The sequence below is a fragment of the Prionailurus viverrinus genome, chromosome C2 (assembly GCF_022837055.1).
Source record: "Prionailurus viverrinus isolate Anna chromosome C2, UM_Priviv_1.0, whole genome shotgun sequence".
NCBI lineage: Eukaryota > Metazoa > Chordata > Mammalia > Carnivora > Felidae > Prionailurus > Prionailurus viverrinus.
In genome coordinates this window covers 6,717,871-6,740,795 of record NC_062569.1, presented here as the reverse complement: position 1 = coordinate 6,740,795, position 22,925 = coordinate 6,717,871, and the positions used below count along the sequence as shown (strand labels likewise).

The 22,925-nt window shown below is 44.8% G+C and overlaps 2 protein-coding genes across 4 annotated transcripts in view; both read left to right on the top strand.

The window, feature by feature from the left end:
* The window catches only part of SCN10A (sodium voltage-gated channel alpha subunit 10), a 92,514-nt gene extending 77,325 nt beyond the window's left edge, over positions 1–15,189 (top strand). For all 3 annotated transcript variants that reach the window (XM_047875008.1, XM_047875007.1, XM_047875005.1), the window contains 6 exons: positions 1,118–1,402; positions 2,145–2,198; positions 3,064–3,201; positions 5,295–5,399; positions 10,416–10,686; positions 13,976–15,189. In XM_047875008.1, the coding sequence (XP_047730964.1) occupies positions 1,118–1,402; positions 2,145–2,198; positions 3,064–3,201; positions 5,295–5,399; positions 10,416–10,686; positions 13,976–15,189 (2,067 nt within the window). The remainder of the gene's footprint in view (positions 1–1,117; positions 1,403–2,144; positions 2,199–3,063; positions 3,202–5,294; positions 5,400–10,415; positions 10,687–13,975) is intronic.
* A 2,232-nt stretch (positions 15,190–17,421) lies between these two features.
* On the top strand, positions 17,422–20,601 carry LOC125175111 (disabled homolog 2-like). Its single transcript, XM_047875415.1, is given in 7 exon segments — positions 17,422–17,448; positions 18,222–18,581; positions 18,583–18,693; positions 18,695–18,884; positions 18,948–19,795; positions 19,798–19,948; positions 19,951–20,601. Coding segments are annotated over 7 exon segments (2,319 nt in total). The 3' UTR covers positions 20,583–20,601.
* Positions 20,602–22,925: the final 2,324 nt, after the last annotated feature.

Here is a 22,925-nt window from a genome sequence, read left to right as displayed (position 1 = left end):
CCGCCAGAAAGCATCCTGTCCCACCCAGGGCAGCCATGGGGTCCTATGGATTCTTCCCTTTCATCCATTCCTTTCTTCACCATTGCTGGCACCTCCACCTTGCCCTCACTGTCTTCCTCACAATGGAATACTCATAAGCCAGACCCTTGAATTACGGGAGGGTACAAGGGACCTTTATTTGTCCTCCTCCTCTTCCTCATAATTACAAAAGGCTCCAGGTACTGAAAGTGAGGTTTTGCTTTCTTCCAACACTGACTCAAAGAAGACATTTTGTCTTCAAAAACAAAAGTAGACTTTATTTTTTTTAAATAATTTCTTCTACATTTTTTAGCATGGAATCTTCTGTAAAAAAAAAAAAAAGTAGACTTTAAAAATTTATTTGTACCTTCACAAACACTAGCTTATGATTGAAATAGTTTGAAATTTATTTTATTTTATTTTATTTTATTCTATTTTATGTTTATGTATTTTTGAGAGAGAGAGAGAGCAAGCACGAGTGGGGGAGGGGCAGAGAGAGAGGGAGACACAGAATCCAAAGAAGGCTCCAAGCTCTGAGCTGTCAGCACAGAGCCCGACGTGGGGCTCAAACCCATGAACCAGAAGATCATGGCCTGAGCTGAAGTCGGACGCTTTACTGACTGAGCCACCCAGGTGTCCCTGAAGTTTATGTTACCTCAAGGTTGCTGCTTTACAAATAAGCAAGTTCGTGAATATGGTTTTCAGTGATTCTTGACCGAAACACACCTTAAACTGTATTTGTTAAAGCTCCTTTAAAATTGCATTTAAGAATAAAGCAAGGTCCTAGAAGTCTGTATGTGTAAGTACAACACACACACTCACACCCTTATATGAACATGCATGTACTTGTAAGTTCACCTGTCTTCTCAGTCCTGGAGAAAGATCCTAAAACCTGCTTGGAATGCAGTTTAGGGAGAAGATCTAAGGCCATCTTCAGCTACCAAGAGTCTCTCAGTCTTCTGAGTCTGAATTATTGCCCTAATTAACCCACTTCTCTTTCTGCTCCCAAAAGCCACTGGTCTTGAGGCAGGCTGAGTGAGTGTAGACAGAAGTAGGATCCAGCCAGAAGGGTTCCATATCCTTTTACATTTCCCCCCAGGTGGTGGTAGATGCCCTGGTGGGCGCCATCCCTTCCATCATGAACGTCCTCCTCGTCTGCCTCATCTTCTGGCTCATCTTCAGCATCATGGGTGTGAACTTCTTTGCTGGGAAGTTTGGGCGGTGCGTCAACAAAACCAATGAAAACCTTTCTCTTGTGCCTTTATCTATCGTGAATAACATGTCTGACTGTAAAGATCAGAACCACACTGGCAGCTTCTTCTGGGTCAACATGAAGGTCAACTTCGATAATGTTGCAATGGGTTACCTCGCCCTTCTGCAGGTGGTGAGTCCTGAGATCAACCATGTTTCTTCCTTTGGCTGCTTGATAATGTGGAAGGTCTGGGGTCTTCCACAAAATGCTATGTAGAGACTTTGCAAGGGGTAGCACTCAGTGTGAGCTGAAGTCACTCCCCATTCCTATGGACTAGCATGAGGCCAAAGAGCCTCACCAATTGATTCAATGTCACAGTGGTGCACAGTGGTGCAATTAGACAAGTGTGGGATGGTAGAATAGAATGGAGGGATGAACCTTCAATGGGATTGTATCAGGTGATGACTTAGAATTCACTACTTATACAAAATAGACATGATACAGCCCCCTGTTCAGTCTTCTACTGCATATCCTCTCCTAGATGGTAATATTCCAGTCTATTGTAAGGATAGAAAGTGCTGGTGGTGATGACAGGCAAACACATTTATACTTCCATTCACTCATGCATTCATACCTTGCCTACATCTTGTTCACTCAGTCCTCCATTCAGTCAGGGGTTGATGCAATTGCTTATATATTTGTCACACAGTTACCCACACCTTCATGCATCCCACTATTTGTTCATGCATTTGTTCAACAAATAATCCCTGGGTAGCTGTGGTGTGCCAGGCACTGTGCTTAGCCCTGGCACACATGGAGGATTGGTTCCAGGGGTCCCATGCTTTATGAGAAAAACAGACAAATAAGTGAATCAAAACAGAGTTCAGTGTAGACGATAGGCAGACACTGAGTGGCCTCTGCTCCTTGTTTCCAGGCAACCTTTAAAGGCTGGATGGACATCATGTATGCAGCTGTTGATTCCCGAGATGTGAGTCTCAGCCTGCTATGACGACTGCCTGCCCCTCCGTGCATCCCACTCACATCAGTCTATTTGAAATGGACTGAGGGTGGCCTTGGTACCAGAAGAGGCAGTCCCCCAACAGCCTGGCCCTGTCCCTCCCTGGAGCAGTGTCCAGCTGGCCCTCTACTGAGTGTTTAAGCCAACCGCACCTGTTCCCCTACCAGGCACACTACCCAGGCTTTCGAAGCTTTTCTGCTCACCATTGAGGAAAGTATCAGATAACCACTCCAGAACTGTGTACGAGGGCACTCTTGGGCAGAGGCAGGAACAGCGTGGTGGCTAGGACAAGGGTACTGTCACATCAGCCAGGTGGAAGAGATGGGTGCTGCTGGGGCAAGACCCTTTGCTGCTGTGGCAGACAGTGCCGATGCCCTGCCCCAGATCCCCTCAGCTTGCCTCTTGAGTCCACCAACGTGCTACATTTCTGATTCTCATCTGACACTTGACTTTCTTCAGTGCCTTACGGCTCGCTCGGCAACCCCTCCCCCAAGGGCGGGGTTTGAATGTCCAAAGGGGCTGCCTCACAGATAAGTTTCGGGAGTCTGTAGAGAAGTGTTCCAGCTTCCCTGTGTCTTAGAGGTACAATTCTGAGGTGTGTTCCACACAGTTTATTGGAGAACCCCAACAGGATAAAGTGCCTGTTGTCCCCCAGTGCTGGCCTGCTTAACAACACCCCCTTCATCAACTTTTCTCCTGCTTAACCTCCCCCTCCCTCATTCCTGCTTCCTGGGATCACCTCCCAAATAAACCACCCACATCCGTGTCCTTGTCTCAGGGATGAGCACAAACATACACCCACTTGCTCTCCATGCCTCACTTTGTCTGTTCACAGGTGAACTTGCAGCCCAAGTGGGAGGACAATGTGTACATGTACTTGTACTTCGTCATCTTCATCATTTTCGGTGGCTTCTTCACACTCAATCTCTTCGTTGGGGTCATAATTGACAACTTCAATCAACAGAAAAAAAAGATAAGTGGGGCTCAGGTGTTTTTGCAGTGGTGGTGAATCTTCCACTCCTTGTCCCCTGGCCTCATGACCAAAATCAACACTACTCGCAGCCCTCATGCCTGACCGGGAGCCCAATTTTGACCTTTAATACCAACTCCCACCTTTGCACCCTGAGCACAGCCCTCACCCCTGCTGATGTCCTGGGGCTGCTGCTAGAAGAGTTACATTTCTCTGTGTCAGCAACGACCCTGTTCCTGCCTGAGTCCCCACCCTCTCTCCCAGAATGCCAAGGTCTTCCCAGCTAAAACCAGGTGCATTGGATATGTCCCAGGTGACCCTTGGGAAATATCAACAGGGAAAGGAATGGCCCCAGCACTTGCTACCTCTGTCTGGGGCTATGACCCCCCAGAGCACTGAATCCAGGAGGCCTCAGGAAGGGCCAGAGCTCCAATGTTGGCAGAATCCCAACCTCCTTGGGAAGGGTAGGAAGACCCTCACCTCCATGGATGCTGACTCTGATGAATAGGAATCCAATCCCAGATAACCTTTCATGTTTCCATTACAATATGAGGGCATTAAAGGTATAAAATGCTTTCTTGTTACCCTCCATTAATCCTTTCATTTAATCCCCTCCATTCCTTTGAGGTGGATAGAGCACAACTTTAGACTTATGTAAGCCAAGATCCAGAGAAAAAAAGGGTCACATGGATAAATCACATAGCACAGCATTGAGAGCCCAGAATTGGTTGTGACATGACACAAACCTAGGCTTGCATTCCCTGCTCAACTATCACTATATGGCTGACCCTGGCAATATTAAAAACTTCTCTGAGCCTCAGGTTCTTCATCCATTCAATGGAGTTAATATTACCTACACAAGGATTCTGGTAAGAGGTAAATAAAACTCTGTACAAGAAGCACCTAGTTTAGGGCTGAGCTACTCTATTATTATTGTAATTTAGAATAAATGTCTAATGGTGCAGGCATCCCACCCCAGAGTTCTGGGGATAAGAAGTGGGGCCCTTCTCTGTCCCAGAGGGGCTCAGCAAGGTAGCTGTAAAGGCTGACCAGTGCCATCAGCACCCTAGAGGGTTTTGAGACCAGTCAAGCAATCCCTTCTCTCATTTTACAGACGAGGAAACTGAGGCCTTGACAGGGAGCTGGCCATGTTAGGTGATAGAATGAGAAAAGCCAGTGATCAAGTTGGGGGAGAAACTGTGTTTGCTGACTCCTTGCTCCAAATTTTCAGTGTGTCCCCACCAAGTGCTCCCAACCTCCTGCCCCCTGCCTCCAACCCCACCAAGATGTTTCTCCCCAGAAGCCCTCTGTGCCCACAAATTTTCTGAAATCCCATAGATCTCCACAGATCTCAGCCCGCATCCCCACATTTGCAGTGACTAATTTACACGAACATGCTATTGAGATGGGAAGATTTCAAATTATGTCAGGAAGTGAAAGGTGAGGGGTTGAATGAAGGAGGTCTAGAGGGTCCTTAAAGAAAACCCAAAACTAAGGGAAGAAGGCATTTCCAACAGTGGAATTTAACTGTAACCGCAGAGGGCAACACATGTGGCAGGGCCTTAAGAGAACCAATCAAGAATTCTCCAAGGAATTCTTGGATAAGTCAGTAATAGTCCTCAGCTCCTCTTCAGAAAGGGGTTAAGCGGCTGGGTCTCAGGGTCTTTGTTCCAGAAGGCCCTGAAGGAAGCTCTTGCCCCTGGCAGGAACTGTGATTCTAGAAGCCTAGTGGATTTGACTGTAATGAGCAGGCTAGATTTAAGGCTCAGATTTAAAATGATATTTACCTTCTCCTGGGGTTCTACTCTCAAATGCCCCCTACTGTGTTGAGGCAACACCTCTGGGTTCTTGAAGAAGAGAAACAGGCTTTGTTCCAGAGTCCCAGGCAGGGAGTCAGAGCTGGGGCTCAGTCCTATCCACTCTGTCACTGTTTGTGGCACCCAGACAGGACGCTGCTTGACTCTGGCCTTGACTTGTCTTTCTACAGAGAAGGGAGTAGGAGGAGATGTACTTCTTCTCCAGCCTGCTCTGATTTTGGTATCCCTGGAAATTTCCATTGCTTTAATAATAGTGGTGTGTGCTATCCCCTCTCATACTTAGGGGGCCAGGACATCTTCATGACAGAGGAGCAAAAGAAGTACTATAATGCCATGAAGAAGCTGGGCTCCAAGAAGCCCCAGAAGCCCATCCCTCGGCCCCTGGTAAGCCCCAGAGCTTCCATCCAGAAGAGTATATCTGGAAATCCAGGTGACAGCCTATGCCTGTGCCTGTGTCGCGTAGGGGTTGACCAGGGCTCTCTGTGAAGCAGTAAATCTGGGCTGTGTTTGGGGATAAGGTAACGAGAGTTCCAAGACCCAAGCAATGAGAAGACTGAAAGAAGCAACTGTGGTATTCTGGAGTGAATATATCTCCTACGGTTACTCCAAATTGACCTGTTTAAGGAAGTACTGAGTTCCTCAACCAGTTTAGGGTTAAATCACAAGATTGGGAACAGGTTAGGCTAAACGATAGTAGAGGTGGTTAGAGCCCTGAGATGAAGGGTTTGTGTGGCTGTGCATCATGATCTAGCCTCCATACATAAATCTCCAGCCTCACCCTACATTCCACCCCATCCCTATAGTAGACAGAGAGGAAATGGCCAAAACCCAGCCCCCTGGGATCCTGGCCCCAGTGATGGTCATGGTCAAGTGGCACAATAGGAATAAAAAGTGTTTAGACTAACCAAAACTTAGAGCCATACTCCACTTTTATTCTTTATTCACAAAGACCCTAAGAGACATGCCATTTTATTTCTCCATTAAATGCAACACCCAAACCATACGTGTTATCACCTAAGTTCTTCTCAGTCCTCCACCAGAAAATGGAAAATGTCAAACCTCTAGTTGGCCTCTGTTGAGAGTGGATGAACAGGTTTGGGAGTGGGAGTATTGCTATGCTGGAAATGTACAACTGAACTTCTTCCAAGAATTTCTGAGCCATCCACTCCAGTGAATGGAATTGGCATCTTGTTCCTTTACATAACCTTTCTGTGGTTAAGATGTGGTATTTGTGAAGAAAACTACAGGTGCTGCATAGGGCACAATGCCATTAGCCTTTCCCCCCACCAGGGCAAAACCTAAGAACCTGCAACAAAGGAATGGACCTTTCCCTAGAATTAGAGAGACATACATTCTGTTGGCCATGGCATTAGGATTTCTAAATCAAGGCATGGGGTTTGCATAAGTGACTAAAAACTTCATGAGCACACAGCCTTGAAAACATTCACAGGAGGAAAAAAATGCTATGGTTTTTGGATGTATTTTACTTGGAAACAGTGGTCACAAATGTATCACTATGCTCAATTCTAATAAGAAGTGTTATAATGGGGGTGTCTGGGTGGCTGAGTTGGTTGAACATCTGACTTTTGATTTTGGCTCAGGTCATGATCCCAGGGTTATGGAATTGAGCCCCATGTCAGGCTCGACACTGAGCATAGAGCCTGCTTGAGATTCTCTCTCTCCTGCCCCTCTCCCCCACTCATGCTCTCTCTCAAATAAAATAAAAAATAAAAAGAAGTGTTACAATTAGGGGTGATAGGATGTTCAGACCTCTGTAGAGGCAGAGATTTCCTTCCAAATCCCCATAAGGATCAAGATAACTGGGGTGGAATGAACCTAAGGGAAAGCCCTTAAGGCTCAGGGAGTATCCCTCTGTTGGCCAGGTTAATGGGCAGGAAGGGGCTCAGAATTAAAAGATGTAGGTAAATGACTGAGCCCAGCCAATCAGCATCAAGTCAGGGGAGAAGGATCCTGAGACTTACAGATGATAAAGCAGCTGAGTCCCTGCTGGCCATCACTGGTGCCTAGACCAATGCTGAGTCCACAATTGAACTAGACACTAAGGAGTCTGTGCTAGGGACATCCCTCGGCGAATCATGTTGGTACCTTGCCCTATACACTGCTCAATCTCTCCATAACATCTCAGCTTCTCCCCTTTTATCAACCAACCCCACAGGCCACCATACCTTCTTCCTGTCAAGGAGGACAATTTCCCTGAGATAGGATTAACCGAATTTCAAAAAAGGGCCCTGGAGAGGACACTATCTTAATACAAAAGCAGGAACCTAATGTTGAAATTCCAGGCACTACAATAAGAGTGGAAGACAATGGTTGGGCAGGAAGACTTACAATGAAATCACCATTTCTCCCGCTTAAGCCATAACCAAGACCCTCCAAGGTTGGCACTCAGGGAAGCCCTCACATGGATAAGGAAAGTGAGACATCACAGCCCAGCTGTATTTCTGAGATTCATCATCCCTTTGGATGGGAAGGGGGTGTATTACTAATTAACTATCAACACTGTCCTAGCTTTAGTGGAGGAACACTGCTCTCTCCTTAATACTCTGTTCCAAGCACAGCCAATATAATTTTCCCTTTGTTCCCCTTATCATAGCTGAGGCAAGACCTGAACATTTAATTAAGACTTTGAAGTCTTAGAGGTCCCAAAGGGGAAACTAGCAGAGCAGGGGCCCAAGCAACAACTGCATATGGCTTTTCTCCAGGGCCCAAAGCCTTCCCCTGCCCTCTCTCCTGGCTGGCATCCATATGGCAGGCAACATCTTGATATTCACCACCCAGTGGGACAAGCCTGATCATCTGCCCTCCTCAAAGGCCAGACCCAAGCCAAAAGAGAAATTCCCACTCCCACCTAAGACTCACCTTCCCAGATCCAGCTCTCTTTTCACTAGACTATTAACACTGGAATGCTCACCTTCTTCCCTTAGTAGTCCCAATATGTTGACTGGCCAGATAAAAGCTGAGCATTGACACAGTAGTTCTGCCCCATAGGTGCATGGGTGCCATTTCACAGCAGGGTCAACCTGGGACACACACGTGTGTGTGCACGCGCGCACACACACACACACACACCGCCACACTACTGGCAAAGCTCAAGTTCTAAATTTTATGCTTCATCCATAGCAAAGACTAAGACTTCCACAAGACTGGGAAATCTCATTCTGTAACATCCCCTGCTATAGAAATTACTAAAAGCAGGTTTCACATACTCCCCTTTATAGGAAAATAATAGGCTCTAGAATATCACATCATCAGTCACCCACTTCATCATCTCTGAGAGCACTGAGGGTTGCAGAGAAGTGATCCCTGCCCACAGGCTAAGCCAAGAGCAGCAAGCCACTCCATTCCCCAGCATACAAATATCTGGGGCGAACTCAATGCCCACATCTCAGTAATGCTGTCACCTGCTCTGTTCAATTACAAGTTGTGTGGTCATAATTAGGCCTTTATTTTTCTTGCCATTTTCAGTGATGAAATGGAATTATTCATGGCTCTGCAATCCCCCTCCCACTCCAGAAGAGACACGGACCAGCAGTTATGCCAAGATCCAGGCCCATTTGGGTCTGATCCTTTACTCCAACCCCACAGAGTAGCAACCCCTCCCCACCAGGAAGCAGAAAACAAGATCCAGCCTCTGTCACAGCCCTTCTCCTCTCTGTCTGCTTTGCAGCTTCTGTGAGCTCCCTGGTGAGACTCATGACAGGGTCCTCTCTGCCTCCACTCATGCAGAGCCCCAAACATAGTACACATTCAGTAAGTGCCTATTATACACAATAGATTGGCCTTCTAATTTTATTTGAGGTATGGGTAATTCAGAGCTATCCGTTCTGTCATCCATTCATTCATCTATTTATTGAGGATCTATTTCATGTCAGGTACTTACTAATTCACAGGCTGGAGAGATTGCTAAGAGAGAAAGAATAGGGTGAAGAGTCCTGCCTAGACTGAGCCTTGAGATGCTCTAACATCTATGGGTTGCATATAGAAGACTCAAAACAGAGCAGCCAGAAAGGCAAGAAAAGAACCAGGAAAGTAAGGGATGATGGAAACCAAGAAAGGATAGTTTCAACATGGCATGTGTGGCAAGCAATGCTGAACATGTGTCCATGGACTTACATTATGGAGGTCATTGGTGATCTGAATGAGAACCATCTCAGTGGCGGGATGGGGACAAAAGCTATGTTGGAGTGAGTAGGAAACAGTGATTGCACAACATGCCTTTAAGAATTTACTATAAGAGTGGAGGGGAGGAGTAGGGTGGCAGGTTGTAAGGTTCAGGAAGATTTTTCTTTAAGCTAGGAACAGCTGGGTTATTAGAGATTTAGCTAAGGAACCAAGAGGTAGTAGCCAAGAGAGGCCATATCTGGCCAAAAGCCTCACTCCTCAGTAATGAAGCCAAAGGACCAGGAGGTTGGCAAGTGTCAGCAGTGAAGAAGAGGTAAAGGTGGGCTACATAAATGACACAAGCTTCAGAGGAGGAAGGGTTTTGCAAGCTGCAGTAGGAGCAAAGTTCCGGAAGATACAATGGGAAAAGAGAAGGACCCCAAGCCTGTCCCTTTGACCTGGGGTACCTGGGGTGGGGGAGAATAGCAGCCACTGAGTTTGCAGTTCTTTGTTTGTTTGTTTTTGTGAGAGAGAGCGAGAGAGAGAGTGCTGCATGAGCAAGGGAGGGGCAGAGAGAGAGGGAGGGAGAGAGAATCCCAAGCAAGCTCTGCACTAATAGTGTGGAACCCAATGTAGTGCTTGACCCCACAAACCCTGAGATCATGACCTGAGCTGAAATCAAGAGTTGGACGCGCGATTGATTGTCCCACCTAGGGGCTCTGAGTTTGCAGTTCTTGAACTCATGCTATGCAGGCACTATGGGAACACAATGTTAAATGAGACATGGCCCCTTCCTCAAAGAGTTCACTATCTAGCAGAGAAGAGAAGCACACATGAAATGCTAGAACTCAGACTGACTACAAAGGCTGTGGGAGGAAAGAGGAAATGAGCAATGTGGTATGATGTGATTAGGGAGATCTCCCTGGAGGAAGTGGGGCTTAAGAAAAATGGATCACTCCAGACTATTTGGATTTAGACAGCCAAGAGAAGGGATGGGAAAGACTTTGCAAATGGAGCACCAGCAAGGACAAAGTGCCTGATGACTTCAAAGGGGTGAAAAAGATAACAAGGACTTGAATCGAGGCATTGAGGTAGAATCAACTAAGGATAAGATTTTGAAAGGAGTAAGGACAGGACTTGGCTTCTCTCTGGATGTGGAGTGTGAGCAAGACAAGAGAGACAGGCTTTAGAAAGCCATCTGTGGAGAGCACAGCCTCTCTAGATGCATTGTGTATGTTGGCCAGTAAGGCCCTGATATACCATCTCTTGTTTTCTCAGAACAAGTACCAGGGCTTTGTCTTTGACGTTGTGACCAGACAAGCTTTTGACATCATCATCATGGTCCTCATCTGCCTCAATATGATCACCATGATGGTGGAGACTGATGACCAGAGTGAAGAAAAGACAAAAATCCTCAACAAAGTCAACCAGTTCTTTGTGGCTGTCTTCACGGGAGAGTGTGTCATGAAGGTGTTCGCCTTACGGCATTACTACTTCACCAATGGCTGGAATGTGTTTGACTTCATTGTCGTGGTCCTCTCCATTGGGAGTAAGTGGGCTCACAGCTGGCGGGGAAGCCCAGCCTCTGCTTGGGGTTGTTTGGGTTGTTGTTTTCAAAACCAAGAGGGCAACCAACACATTTGTCCAATACCTATTACATGTTAGAGAGCCCAGTATTTGCTGCTTTCCAAGAGCAGCAGGTTTAAAATGCCTCTGGGCCTCTTGGTGAAATGAAGAGTTTCCATCGGCCTTCTCCATGCAGTCATGAAGGGTTTTTAGGCACCTACTGTGTGCACAGCCCATTTGGCTGAGCTTTGGGGGCTGTTAGGGATAATCACTCCTCCAGAGAAAATAAGATGATGGAGTTTCCCTTATCTTGATGGCCTTCAAAGTGAAGAATGGGTGGTGTGATGTGAGGTGAGTCATAAAATACTTTCTGGAAAAGGAGGTGGATGCCAGAAGAGTGGGAAATACTAAGACTGTTCAAAGGAGATTTTTTTTTTTAAGTTATATGAGCGCTTTATTTCAAAATGAAATTTCTTATAAAACAGTGATTGTCCAGGGACATCTGGTGGCTCAGTCGGTTGAGCGTCTGACTTTGGCTCAGGTCATGATCTCACAGTTCGTGAGTTCGAGCCCCGCATCGGGCTCTGTGCTGATGGCTCAGAGCCTGGAGCCTGCTTCGGATTCTGTGTCTCCCTCTCTCTCGGCCCTTCCCCCACTTGTGCTCTGTCTCTCTCTGTCTCTCAAAAATAAATAAATGTAAAAAAAAAAATTTTAAACAATGATTGTCCAACCCTAATAATTTAAAAATCAGGAAACATTTATTCAGTGCTACTGTATAGTGTAGAAACTGCCTGTACAAAGGAGATTCTTAAGTCAAGGATCTAGAATTAAATCTCTATAAAACTGTCCACTTAGGGAATGTGAGTGATAGAAAAATCAAGAGATCAATGCTCTTAGGGCCTAGTGTGGGTGTTGAATGATAGGCCCAGTTTTGGGGGACCAATGAGTGTTCAGAGAAAATTAATAAAGTCAGAAGCTAAAGTGGGGAATGGAGCCACCATAGCTGGGTACTTGCTGACATCTGAGGACTGGGATGCATTCCTTGGATCTTCACAATAGCTCTCTGGAGTGTTCTTATCCTCATCTTGGAATTTAAAATTGAGCCTCACAGATTAAGAAAGTGATACAAGGTCACACAGTTTGTAAAGGGCAGAGCTGAATTTAGTCCAGGCTAATGTTCTTCTTTTTTTTTTTTTAATGTTTATTTATTTTTGAGAGAGCACAAGTGGGGGAGGGGCAGAGAGAGAAGGAGACACAGAATCTGAAGCAGGATCCAGGCTCTGAGCTGTCAGCACAGAGCCAAAGGAACCTACGAACCGCAAGATCATGACCTGAGTCGAAGTCAGTCACTTAACCGACTGAGCCACCCAAGCGCCCCAGACCAGGCTAATATTCTTCTAACGAACTAGCTGCTTTCCAACAATAACCAAGAGAGTGTTCCTGGCCTGCTTGTGGTTTAAGGCAAAGTTTGGCTCTACAAAGGCCAAATCCCACGCGCCAGCTTTACTTTGCATTATAAATATATCCTGACCTGTTATATCATAACTTGCTTACTTTTCATGTCAGGGCATAGCTGTGGATTTCATTTTCCGTTGATTTACCATCAAAAGCTAACAGCATCTAAATACAACTTGGCAGCATTTAATCAATCTCCCCACCCAGGTGCTGAAACACAGCCTTGGGTTGTGTTTATTTGTTGGTGAGTTTACATTTATTTTTGTGTTTTGCTTTGTTTTCCTGCTGCTGGTGGTTTTTGTGGGAGGTTTATTTTGTTTGTTTGCTCTCCCAAAGTGAGAGATTTTAAAGCCCATTTTGATTTTATAATAGAGAAAAGAGCTTGCTTATGTGGGTTCCCATATCAATTCTATAGAAATAAATATACTCAAAGTACTCCAATCTGTGATGGGGACACCTTAACTGCTAGTTCCTGTGACCCACACAGCAACACCATCCACTGGTTAGAAATAAGTCATAGAGGCAGCTAGAAAACTAGTGAAAGAACCCACCTCTTCACCCCCCTGCCCTCCCTCTCTCCCTTTCTTCCTTCCCACCAGCAAGACATGTATTGAGTACCTAATTGCTACAAGTATGAAGACTCATTATCCCTTGAAGTACATGTAAACTGGTTGGCTGGCAGAATCTTAGTAGATTATATAGAAACATAATGTACCCCACACTGTAGAAAAATATCCCAGTTAAATTGACTTTAAGAGACGGGCTTTCATAAAGATTTTATAATATAATATTATAATTGCTTCTTGAATCTCTTCCCATTTCCTTCCTCCTTCCAACACAATACTGTGACCACCCATATTCATATGAAAAAAGGCAAGTAGGAGACGAAGGTCAAGGGAACCCTGGCAAAGAGAGAGAGAGCTGGCCACCACACTCCTCACCATGTGTCCTAAGAGGTTTCGAATCCTGTCTGACCTAAAGGCCTCGCCTAATCTTTGGTGGGCCCTGTGTCCCACAAATCTTCAAATTAGATATCATATAGGGAGACATATACATTCTTCATCTTTCCAACTTTGTTTATAGTTGGGGGTGGGAGGGCTGTAACTGACCCTAAACAAGCCTATCTGCAGGCCCTAACATAGAGTTCAAACACAGCTGGAAATGAAAGAAACAAATACAAGCCATTATGTAGACAGCTGGCCATTCAAAGCCATTCTGCTTTAGCTGTCAGCAAGTTGCCCGACTCCTCAGGCCCCCCTTGTAATTAACACCAGGCTCTGTACAATTATCCACAGGACCATGTGCCAGGAACTAAGTCAATCTTCCCAGTAGGAGATGGGGAAATGAATCACAAGGGACCCTGACCTTCACAGAGCACAGGACAAGGGTGGAGGGAAAGGCATGTCCCAAGGCTGAATTCTCAAGGAAGAGTAGGACCTGTGTCATAGACAGAAATGGACAAGGACTGTGTGTATGTGGAATATGGTGCCATCACTTCCAGCTAGGCTTCAGAAGGTAGGGCTTTGACCATGGAGGTTGACTAAGAGGAAGACATTCCAGATGGAAGGAAAGAAAGATAAGAACATGGTGGGAAGGATGGGACTTACTTCAGAGACAAACAATTTATGCAGTGAGCATGTACAGAGCCCCTACATTATGCCAATCACCATGCAATGCTCAGAGGGCCCAGAGTACTTGATTACAGAGCCTCACATGGAGGTCCATACAGAGCAGAGACGGGAGAGTGTGACTGCGGCCAGCTTTGTCAAGGCTCATGCTTGTAAGTACTAATTAGATCATTTTCCTTTCTTCTAAAGGTCTGGTGTTTTCTGCGATTCTGACGTCACTCGAAAATTACTTCTCCCCAACGCTATTCCGAGTCATCCGCCTGGCCCGAATCGGCCGCATCCTCAGGCTGATCCGAGCGGCCAAGGGGATCCGCACGCTGCTCTTTGCCCTCATGATGTCCCTGCCTGCCCTCTTCAACATAGGGCTGCTGCTCTTCCTCGTCATGTTCATCTACTCCATCTTCGGCATGGCCAGCTTCCCCCATGTAAGGTGGGAGGCTGGCATCGACGACATGTTCAACTTCCAGACCTTCGCCAACAGCATGCTGTGCCTCTTCCAGATCACCACGTCGGCCGGCTGGGACGGCCTCCTCAGCCCCATCCTCAACACAGGGCCCCCCTACTGCGACCCCAATCTGCCCAACAGCAACGGCTCCCGGGGGAACTGTGGGAGCCCGGCCGTGGGCATCCTCTTCTTCACCACCTACATCATCATCTCCTTTCTCATTGTGGTCAACATGTACATCGCAGTGATTCTGGAGAACTTCAATGTGGCCACACAGGAGAGCAGTGAACCTCTGAGTGAGGATGACTTTGACATGTTTTATGAGACCTGGGAGAAGTTTGACCCAGAAGCCACTCAGTTTATTACCTTTTCTGCCCTCTCGGACTTTGCAGACACCCTCTCTGGCCCCCTGCGAATCCCAAAACCCAATCAGAATGTATTAATCCAGATGGACCTGCCCTTGGTCCCTGGAGATAAGATCCACTGTTTGGACATTCTTTTTGCCTTCACTAAGAATGTTCTGGGAGAATCTGGGGAGTTGGATTCTCTGAAGGCAAACATTGAAGAGAAGTTTATGGCAACTAATGTTTCAAAAGCATCTTATGAACCAATAGCAACCACCCTCCGGTGGAAACAAGAAGACATTTCAGCTACTGTCATTCAAAAGGCCTATCGGAGCTATGTGCTGCACCGCTCCAAGACAATCTCCAGCCCTCCAGGTGTGCCCAGGGCTGAGGAGGAGGCTGTGTCACCCCAAGATGAAGCCTTTGTTGGATTCATGGCAAATGAAAACTGTGCCCTCCCAGATAAATCTGAAAGTGTGTCTGCTGTATCTTTCCCACCATCCTATGACAGTGTCACTAGAGGCCTTAGTGATCAAGTCAACATGAGCACATCCAGCTCAATGCAGAATGAAGATGAAGCTACCAGTAAGAAAGCAACTGCCCCTGGGCCCTAGTGAGGACACTCTAGCATGGACATAACCAGTTCTGATGTGACCTTCTGCTCTGTGATAACTCTTTCCCACTACAGGTGGCACCCAGCTACCCCCTCATCAATGCATGCCACCGGTCAGTGTCAGAACCGGGAAGAGAACACAATTGGCGCCCACCTTTGCAGAAGCCTTCATATGCCCACAGGAGTCAGAAGCCTAGAGCATCTCCACTGTGACTACCCTTTTGAATTTCAATGTCAGATGATGTATTCTCTTACTTTCCAGAAAATGTCCCTGGTCCTCTTATTTTCATTGTGACCAGAGCTTACATCTACTGTGACAAACTTCTCAGGACCAGAACTTCCAAAGATCTATGGCAAGGATGTTGCTGAAGGTCCAAGGTAGTCCTCTGTGAAACACCACATAGGGATTGGCAATCTTATTTAGGATTCTGCATGACTGCATGTTGAGAGTTGCCAGACAATTGTTCCTACCCAGGGTAACATCTCTGGTCTATGTCACGAAAGGCCTTTGAGATATCAATTAAAATTAATATTTTTAAAGGTATATCAAGGCCAATGTTATATCTTAAAGCATCATTTTAAAAAATTGTATGATACTGACATTTGTCATAAATCACTTCTTCACTTTCAGGTTTCCTGATATTATTTTGCAGTTTGAGCTTGAGTCTGGATGGGGCAGGAAGTAGCACTGTCCTGAAAGTTTGTTCTAATGCTAAGTACTCCACCAACTGCCATGCCACCTGCACCACACTCTTTCCCCTCTGAACCTCAGTTTCCCCTCTTGTAATATTGGTGGGAGGCAGGAGACAAAATGGACACTCTCTATAGCCCTTGCATTTCCTGTTATAGAACTCAGCCGCGCTCTGTTCCAATTTAGACGAGGAAAACACTCTCTCCTGAAGCTGCCAATGGTCAGACTTTCCTGCTGTGTGGCTAAAGAGGCAGCTTTTGGATACATTCCAGAACCAGTTTCACATCTCATAAGCAGACCTTAAGAAGGAAAGTTTTCACATTTCCCTTGGGCCAAGTTTCCATTATTAGTATAATCAAAAGAAAAGGGACATTTTGAAAAAGATGAACTGAGAGATAAAAGGTATGGTCAATATTTTCTTAAATTCATCCTACAAATGTGATTAAGTAACTATTCTATGACAGGCATGCTCTAAATACAAGCGATAATGGGAACTAAGCCCCAAACAACTCATTGGACTTAAGCAGTGAGTGAAGAAAGGGTTGTCAGAAGATCATATTCAGCCCAAAGAATGTGGCGGGTCTTAAGATGAAGGAGAGCAAAGAGTTCATGTGACAACATAGGGTATAAAGGATCTTAATGACAGCCATGATCTTCTACTAGCCCTTGGGACATTTCCTGCCACAATAACAAGGAACAGGTAAATTTGCTGATATATATATTTAATCACGTCTTAAGACTTCCCATTTATACAATTACAAAGCCTAGAGAATAGTCTGCCATACATGCCTCATGGATACAGATTTTCTGAAACCTTGATCTCCTTTCTCTGTCACTGTTGGCCCATCAGAGGCCAAAGTGGCTTTCAAGATGCTTGTTGGGGGGTTTGTCAGCACCCACAGATGGAGGTTAATATGGTGATGATGGAATAACTGAGGGCATGGGCTATCCCAGGACAAATCAGATGTTCTCTGGATGCGTGATTTGTATCTTAAGGATGAGTTCAACAAAATGGCTCTTCCTCCCTGGTTTCTCTGAACCAGGCAGCACAGATGTTGATGGTGCCACTTCTTAAACATCTAAATCCCATGAATTTAATTAAATGCCATCTAAGACAGCTGGATGGACAGAGAACTTGGGGAATGGCTTGTTTTTATATGTTATGTGGAAGAACGAAATGTACCCAATCATCAGACTAGTTTTATTAAGTAGATGATATTATTCTCAAAGATATTCCTGATCCATTTTTTGCCCCAGGTTGTGACTTGAGTTGTCCCCCCCCCACCCCTGGAAAAGATATGTTGACGTTCTAAGCCATGGTACCTGCAAATGTGACCTTATTTGGAAATAGAGTCTTTGTAGATGCAATAATAGTGGATTTAAGTGGGCCCTAATCCAGTGATGAATATCTCTAAAACGTGAGGGAAATTTGAACATAGACACACAGAGAGGAGAATGCCATGTGAAAACACACACACACACACACACACACACACACACACACACAGAAGCTTTGTGAAGACAGAGGCAGAAATTAGAGTGATGTGGCTGCAAGCCAAGGAATGCCAAGTACTGCTGGAAACCACCAAAAACTAGAAAAGGACAAAGGATTCTTCTCTAGAACCTTCAGAGACAGCATAGACCCGTCAATATTCTGGCCTCCAGAACTGGGAGAGAATACATGCCTGTTATTTTAAGCCACCTAGTTTGTGGTGCTTTGTTACAGCAGCCCTAGCAAACTAACACACCCCACCTTTTTTCTATACAGATGCATTTCCCAAATTATTATGGGAACCACTGGAAAAGTAATTCAATATACACAGCTTGCATTGCACAGAGTTTTCAGAAATCTATTCACTAAAAACACAAGCTTACTGATTAGAACCATATCTCGCCAGGAGTGGCCGCACGGCTCCCCAGGTTCCCAGGCTGGCGGCTATTTAAGCGCGGCCCACCGTGTCAGCTGTGTGGCAGCCTGGAGGCTCGGCACCCGGGAGTCATGCTCGCTTCGCGGAGGCGCTAGCTGGCTGGGGACCTGAGTCTAGAAGCAAGACTTCTTCCATCTACTGCTTGTCAAATGGTAGACTGGACATTCGGAAAGCCTGTAATGAGGGGTTTGCTCTTTAGACCTTGGGAGAAAGAAATAATACCTTGCAGAAAAGTACAATATTAGGCTCCAAAGATGGCCAACGAACTCTTTTACCCAGATTATTTTAAGTTGAACTGGAGGGGACGTGGGGAGGCTTCAGGAAGAGGTCTTACCTACTGTCTTCAGGGACAGATAGGTATCTGTAGCAGGTTATGTTCATCTGAGACTTCGGGGATTGCCTGGTGTCACTAAGCGTCTGCTGGTGCTGGAGGTGGCTGTCTGCCTTCTTGCCGTGTCTAACGAAGTAGAAACAAGCACAACTAATGGTCAGCCTGACCAACAGCCTGCACCAAAAGCACCATCGAAGAAGAAAAAAAAAGGCTCTGAAAAGACAGATGAGTATCCTTTGGCCAGATTCAAAGGTGATGGTGTAAAATACAAGGCCAAGCTGATTGGCATTGATGATGTGCCCGATGCAAGAGGAGATAAAATGAGCCAAGATTCTATGATGAAACTAAAGGGAATGGCGGCAGCTGGTTGGTCTCAAGGACAACACAAACAAAGGATCTGGGTCAACATTTCCCTTTCTGGGATAAAAATAATTGATGAGAACAACTGGGGTAATAGAGCATGAACACCCAGTAAATAAAATTTCTTTTGTTGCCCGTGATGTGACAGACAACCAGGCGTTTGGTTATGTGCGTGGAGGAGAAGGCCAGCATCAGTTTTTTTGTCATAAAAACAGGACAACAGGCTGAGCCATTAGTTGTTGATCTTAAAGACCTCTTTCAAGTTATCTACAATGTAAAGAAAAAGGAAGAAGAAAAGAAAAAGATGGAAGAAGCCAACAAGGCACTAGAGAACAGGAGTGAGACCCTACTGACCCTTGATGACCAAGCTAACAAACTAAAATTGGGTGTTGACCAGATGGATTTTTTTGGGGACATGTCTACACCTCCTGACCTAAATAGTCCAGCAGAAAACAAAGATATCCTGTTAGTGGATCTAAACTCTGAAATCGACACCAAGCAGAATTCTTTAAGAGAAAATCCATTCTTAACAAATGGCATTACCTCCTGCTCTCTTCCTCGACCAAAGCCTCAGGCAGCTTTCTTGCCTGAAAATGCCTTTTCTGCCAATCTCAACTTCTTTCCCACCCCTAATCCTGATCCTTTCCATGAGGATCCTTTTGCACAGCCAGACCAATCGACACCCTCTTCGTTTGATTCTCTCAAATCTTCAGATCAGAAGAAAGAGAATTTGAGTAGTTTGTCTACTCCACTGAGTAACAGGCCCCTGAATGGGGATGTTAACTACTTTGGTCAGCAGTTTGACCAAATCTCTAACCTGACTGGCAAACAGGAAGCTCAGGCAGGCCTGTGGCCCTTTTCAAGTACACAAACACAGCCAGCAGTGAGAACTCAAAATGGGGTATCTGAAAGAGAACAGAACGGCTTCCATGTCAAATCCTCCCTGAAGCCTTTTGTGGGAAGCCCTCCCAAAGGACTGTCCATACAGAATGGCATAAAGCAGGACTTGGAAAGCTCTGTCCAGTCCTCACCACATGACCCTATAGCCATTATCCCACTTCCACAAAGTACCAAACCAGGACGAGGCAGAAGGACTGCTAAGTCTCCAGCAAAAGACTTGCTTGCATCAGACATCTTTACCCCTCCCATCTCAGAACTTCCCAGCCAGACATCACCTACAGGACAATCTGCAACCCTACAGACCAACCCTCTGGATCTCTTTAAAAGAAATGCTTCTACCCCAGTGGGACCCCTTGCAGGTTTAGGTGGTATACCAGTTAGCAAACCCCCCACCCCCCGCCCCCGGCAGGACCATGGAATCCAACATCTTTAGTCTTCAATCAGTCCGTGTCAGTGGTACCAGGAGCCACGATGAGTGGTCAGCCTTCAGGATTCAGTCAGCCAGTTGTTTTTACCAAAAGCCCCGCTGTTCCAAGTTGGAAGTAGCCTTCATCTTTGCAGCTTTAACTCCCCCTCCAGGCCCTGTTGTTTGGGGCCCATCAGCCTCTGTGGCACCCAATACTTGGTCATCAACAAGCCCTTTGGGGAACCCTTTCCAGAGCAATATTTTTCCAACTTCTACTATGTCTGCCCAGTCCCCTCCTATGCTCTCCTCTCTCCTGGTCACTCCTCCTCAACCACCTCCCAGAACTGGCCCTCCAAAGGACACCTCTAGTGATGCCTTCACTGCCTTGGACCCACTTGGGGATAAAGAAGCCAAAGAAGTGAAAGAAATGTTTAAGGACTTTCAACTTCGGCAGCCACCTGCTGTGCCTGCAAGGAAGGGAGAGCAGACTTCCTCCGGGACTTCAAGTGCCTTCTCCAGTTATTTTAAGAGCAAAGTTGGCAATCCTCAGAAGAATGCAGACCATGATGACTTTGATGCTAATCAACTGTTGAAAAAGACCAATGAACCACCAAAGCCAGTTCCCAGACAGGATTCCCTGCCAGTTACCAAATCTGCTGACAATGCATTTGAGAACCCTTTCTCTAAAGATTCTTTCAGTTCATCGCAAACCTCTATGGCTTCTCAACCCACATCTCCTGATGTATATAGAGATCCTTTTGGAAATCCTTTTGCCTAACTTCTGACCTTGATATGCTGACTCTCCAGAGGAACAAAAATTTTGGCCTTTTTGCTAATAGCCAGACACCTTGACCTCTGTTCTTGTTCCAGCTTTGACATATTAGCTGTTGCTTTATTTCTTGCTGTCTCTTCCACTTGTAAAATATCTTTCACTTTCTGTTTAGATTAAAGCTAAACTGAATCTATGGCTTTAAATAAATAAAGACTCTAAATTCTCTTAAAAAAAAAAACCCCACAAGCTTAGTCCTTGAAAATTTCACTAGATCTACTTGAAAGTTCAGCCGGTGGTCCAATTACAAGGTTAAGCGAATCTTAGAGGTCCAGGGCAGATGGAAAATCAGAGCTGAAGGGAAACAAGAAACAGAACAGCAGTGTTGGCTGTATAAATATCTGAAACCTTAAAATATGCCTCCACTATAAACACTACCTTGACTTTTTAATCCATTAAACTGTGTAACACAGAGACATATGTGGCCAAGAACATTCAAGAACATCCAGCCAACACAGATGAGAAGATGTAAGCAGAGCCTTGGTGTGCTAGAGCGTTTGCCTTAAGACAAAGGTGAAGTCACTTTCCCAAGCACTGGGGATTTAAAATTAGTAAGACACATCCTCAGCCTGGAGCTGAACACAGGCTGAGGTTTAATAAAAAATAAAAAATAAAAAATAAAAAATAAAAAATAAAAAATAAAAAATAAAGCAATCCCAAGATTTCCAACAGTGACAGGCTAGTAAAAGTTTGTATTATTATTAAACTTTGCTAAGTTAAGAATTCATGAATTAATTACTAGGATTGCCACTAGCAGAATAGAAACAAAGCATATTCCAAATGAGGATGGGGGATATAAGCTAATAAATAATTAGACAATCAAAAAAGTAAGATAGGGAGGAAGATATAAGAGAAATAGAGAACAAGAGGAACAAGTAGAAAAGACAGAGTAATGTAGTATATTTGAAAACAAATATACCAACAGTTGTATTAAATGTAAATGGACTATGTGCTCCAAAAAATCAGCAAAGATTGTAACACAGAATTTTTAAATGCCAATAAACAATGTTTATAGAAAGACAAAACTAAAGCCTAAGGTTATCAAAAAGATAAAAATAAAAAGAGGGAAAAGATATACCATGGAACTATTAATCAAGTAGCTGCAAAGTTCATGGTTTTTTCCAAGTATTTAGGGAACATTTGCAGAAATAGTCATTATAACTAGACATAGGGGTACCTGGGTGGCTCAGTCAGTTAAGCACCCGACTTCAGCTCAGGTCATGATCTCACAGTTCGTGAGTTAGAGCCCCCCATAAGGCTCTGTGCTGACAGCTCAGAGCCTGGAGCCTGCTTTGGATTCTGTCTCTCTCTCTCTCTCTCTCTCTCTCTCTCTCTCTGCCTCCCCCCCACTCACGCTCTCTCTCTCCCTCAAAAATAAATAAACATTTTTTAAAAATTAAAAAAATAACTACACATAGAATAATATTTTGAAAGTTTTCAAGACACTAGAAGTATATAATGTGTTTTCTGACCACACTTTGATTTAGCTGAGAATCAAAAACAAAAGGAAACAGACCAAAGCATATGTGGATATTTAATATATGACAAAGATGGCATAACATAGCAGTGAGAAAAAGATGACCTTCCTACAAATGGCATTAGGACAATTGTATTTTCATGAGACATGAAACAAAATTGGACCCCAACCTAAGACTGTATTTTTTTAATGTTTTTTTTTAATTTATTTTTGAGAGAGAGAGACAGAGTGCAAGATAGGGAGGAGCAGAAAGAGAGGACACAGAATCCAAAGCAGGCTCCAGGCTCTGAGCTGTAAGCACAAAGCCCGAAGGGGGCTTGAACTCACAAACAGCAAGATCGTGACCTGAACCAAAGTCAGACATTCAACTGACTGAGCCACTCAGGTGCCCCTAAGACTGTATTTAAAAATCAATTTCAGGTATACCCAAATGTGAAAGGCAAATCTATAAAACTTTTAGAAGATAATGAAAATATCTACATGACCATGGAATAAAGAAAAGACTGATATGTTTGACTACATTAAAATTTTGGACATCAGGTCAATAGATATTAACAAAGTGAGAAGGCTGGGGCACCTGACTGGCTTAGCGGGAAGAGCATGCAGCTCTTAATCTCAGGGTCAAGAGTTCAAGCCCCACATTGGGTGTAAGGATTACTTAAATAAATAAAAAACTTTTTTAAAAAGAGCAAAAAAGCAAATTATAGAGTGGAAAAAAATATTTAAAACACTTAGATCCAATAAAAATCTAATATTCAGAGGAGGCTTTCATTAATTTCTAAAAATCAATACAAAATAGACAACAACCATAGAAA